This window comes from Leptopilina boulardi, unplaced genomic scaffold (genome assembly GCF_019393585.1).
Source record: "Leptopilina boulardi isolate dan_hultmark-lab unplaced genomic scaffold, ZJU_Lbou_2.1 LbouV2_273, whole genome shotgun sequence".
Taxonomy (NCBI): domain Eukaryota; kingdom Metazoa; phylum Arthropoda; class Insecta; order Hymenoptera; family Figitidae; genus Leptopilina; species Leptopilina boulardi.
This window is the reverse complement of record NW_026137833.1, coordinates 2,590,103-2,593,346: the sequence shown is the minus strand read 5'-3', so window position 1 is coordinate 2,593,346 and position 3,244 is coordinate 2,590,103. Positions and strand designations below refer to the sequence as shown.

The following is a 3,244-nucleotide window of genomic DNA, read 5'->3' as shown; positions in this document are numbered from 1 at the left end:
TACTATATTGAATGCCTTGCAAAATATGTTGTGAAGAATTAAATTCTTCGTTCAATCATTAGACAATTCAATGTACAAGTGTGAAAAAGTGGAAGAATGATAGGTGCATTAATTTGTTAATTCGTAAATCTTAATTCTTCGTGTAGATATATTTATTTATTACTATTAATATTTATTAAAATATTAACTAAAATATTTTACTTTGCGAGATTTGTGAGTGATATCCAAGATATTTTTTCAATTGCATATGTTTTGGTATTTGGACTCTTTATAGTAGATTTAAGCATTACAGCTGTCCAGGTAAATAAAGAAGTTTTTGCATCCATAAACTATAACTGTTAAAAAATAATATTAACCTAGACTCTAATATTTATATGCGATTCAGTATATGATGACTGTGAAGACTTCTGGGGAAGGAATAAGGTTTGGCGGTTACGCAATAAGTCAAGTGTTACATATTTTCTTTTTAACTCTACCAACTCAGCATTTACTGGATAACAGCCTTAGTCTAACTACCTCTATGTACATATCATCTCAACTTGTTAAAAAATAATTTAGTGTTATGAACTTTATATATACATTGTATAAGTAACGATTTTTTTCATGTGTCGTTTTGCAAGATGCAAAATTAATATATAAAACTAAACATTGATTTTATTAGATACAATACAGATTGGTACCATCTGTCAACTGAATCAAAAAAATTGTTACTCATAGTAATGAGAAAAGGATCTGAACCCACTACATTTATTGTTGGCAAAATATTCATAATTTCATTAGAGTTTTTCAAAAAGGTATGAAAACGTTAAAAATAAAATATAAAATTTATTTGCTTTGCTTGACATAGAATCCATATCCAACGAACTGTTAAAATGTGTTTTATAAAATTAGTTGACATAGACAAAAAGACAATAAAAAACGCAAAGTTTAATAAAAAAAAAAAAATAAAACTGTTGGTAGCAATGACCGTATCTAAACACAACTCCGCTTGTACTACGACAACACTCTTATAGGTAAAAAAAGGGTACTTATATAAAATGCTTAATGATACGAAAATTGCATGGCTAAAAGCTTCGCGATTTAAAGATTGCTACAACCAAATAAAACTAAAGCAAAGAAAGCATATTGCACTTCATATAATATTAATTTAACATCAAAAAAATTTATTATTATTAATAATTGCTTTTGTACGAAACATATCGTGCAAATTTTTGCTGCAAATGAAATTTTGAAAACGTGCATTGCAACTGAGACGTCGAAAATAAATAATGAAAATGATGAAAAACTTTTGTGCGTTTTGGTTCAGTATTTGTCTCCGGAAAAAAAATTGTAACAGATTCGTGTGATTTAATAGAACTTGATGTTCAAGACTGCAGATCAGAAAATATTTATAGTTCTTTTAAGTACAATTTGATTCAAAAAAATATTCCATTAGAAAATATTGCAACCATGTGATAATACCTGGGTTATAGTCGGTTGTAATTTTTTTTTCAAAATTAAAATAAGATGTACCAGATGCAATTTTAATAAATTTTATTTATCGTTCGTCACATTTGATTACGAAAGACAACTGCAATAAACATTTTCCACGTTTTTAACTCAATTATTATCAATGATTTCCACTTATTTTTCTCGGAGTGAAAAACGTGTTGCTCATTTGACTGAAATTAAAGAATTTTATTCAGGTGAATCAAGTATAATTTTAAAACTTGATACAACTAGATAGTTATCTCATAAGTATTGTATAGAAGGAATATTCAAGTATTTGGTCAGCATTAAAAGATTATTTTAATTTAGAAGTCCTTAAATTAAAAAGTCAATTTTTCAATAGAAATCATTTGATGCTGAATTTCAGTCAGAAAGCATTCTTGTTGACAAAATTTCAGAACGCAGACAATATTTATTTTGGCAAATGGAAAAAAAACTTTTTAAAAGCATAAGTTTTTGCAGATTTCGGACTAGTTTACACGCGTTCTATATTACACTAATTTAGTTTATTAAACATTAACTCAGTAAAAAAATATAAAGCGCATATGAAATTTAATTATAATTTAAAGAGAAAATGTAAATATAGAATTTTATGTTATTAACATAACAAGTACTATTTTCTCTAATAAATATTTTATCCTGCATATAGTTTATTAAAAAAATACTTGTTAATACAATAATTTAATTCATATATTGAGTTCATAAGATAACGTAAATTTTGAAATCTAAATTAAAATTTATTATTTAAGAAAATATTGTAAGTAAAATGAATCACATTTAATTTTTTTGTTTACTTTTAATTTTTTATTATTTAACAAATGCTAATTAGTTAAAACCCATTAAATATAAATTTTTTATTGAGGTAAGGTTTTTATCATTAATTTTTTATTCCAAGAGTTAATAAGAGCGCAATATATAACTTACAATCAACTAAAACCTTAGTAATTCCTGCAAGATTTTTCACTGTTTATGCAAAAAATTAAGGATCTAAAGAAGAATAATATGTAATAATAATAATAATTATTATTATTATATATGTATATATAATTAAGTACGTTAAGAAAATTAGTTTTTTAATTAGAAAGCAATATGGTTAACAAATAAACAATAAATTCAATAGTGAAAATGCTTTTATATAACCGTAATTTTCTCGACCTTTAAATTGTCGTAGCCCAAGCGCAGGCACTTGCGTTTCTGGTCAGCAAACAAAGGGTATCATTTTTTAAAGGTTATTTTATTTTTCCTTATAACTTTTTTATTTTTAAGAAAGACAATTTATAAATGACAAATTGAAAATTAAAAAAATTCTAAAAATTTGTACTCACATGATTATAAAATTCGAAATACCAATTTTGACTTTATAAAATTATATAAATTACTGAATGATTTAATTAAAATTATCTTTAATTATAATGATATTACTTAAAGGTTCTTCAAACATCAATGTCATATTTCACTGTATTGAATTCTGTGCGAAAATGAAAAGGAATTTCTACTGTTTTATAATAAAATAATGGTTTTGATATTTCAATAGTATTTATTAAATCTTTTATAGTAAACAAATTGATTAAATCATCACACGTTAAAAAAAATCAAAATATGAAATCAATTTATGTTCAATGTACTGGAATTATTCATCATTATATATTAGTTTCTTCAAAATCTTCGAATAGTAATCAAGAAGAAGAAAAACAAAACTTTTTGTAGTGATTCATGTTAAGTCACCATGATTTTTACGTAAAAAATAAAATTCATT

The 3,244-nt window shown here is 24.2% G+C and overlaps 1 protein-coding gene across 1 annotated transcript; it reads left to right on the top strand.

The window, feature by feature from the left end:
- The first annotated feature begins 210 nt into the window (after nt 1-210).
- LOC127281643 (odorant receptor 49b-like) lies at nt 211-2,970 on the top strand. Its single transcript, XM_051305459.1, has 4 exons — nt 211-300; nt 386-522; nt 662-794; nt 2,917-2,970. Exons 2-4 carry the CDS (start codon nt 389-391, stop codon nt 2,968-2,970), a joined length of 321 nt encoding a protein of 106 aa, XP_051161416.1. The 5' UTR covers nt 211-300; nt 386-388.
- The last annotated feature ends 274 nt before the right edge of the window (nt 2,971-3,244 follow it).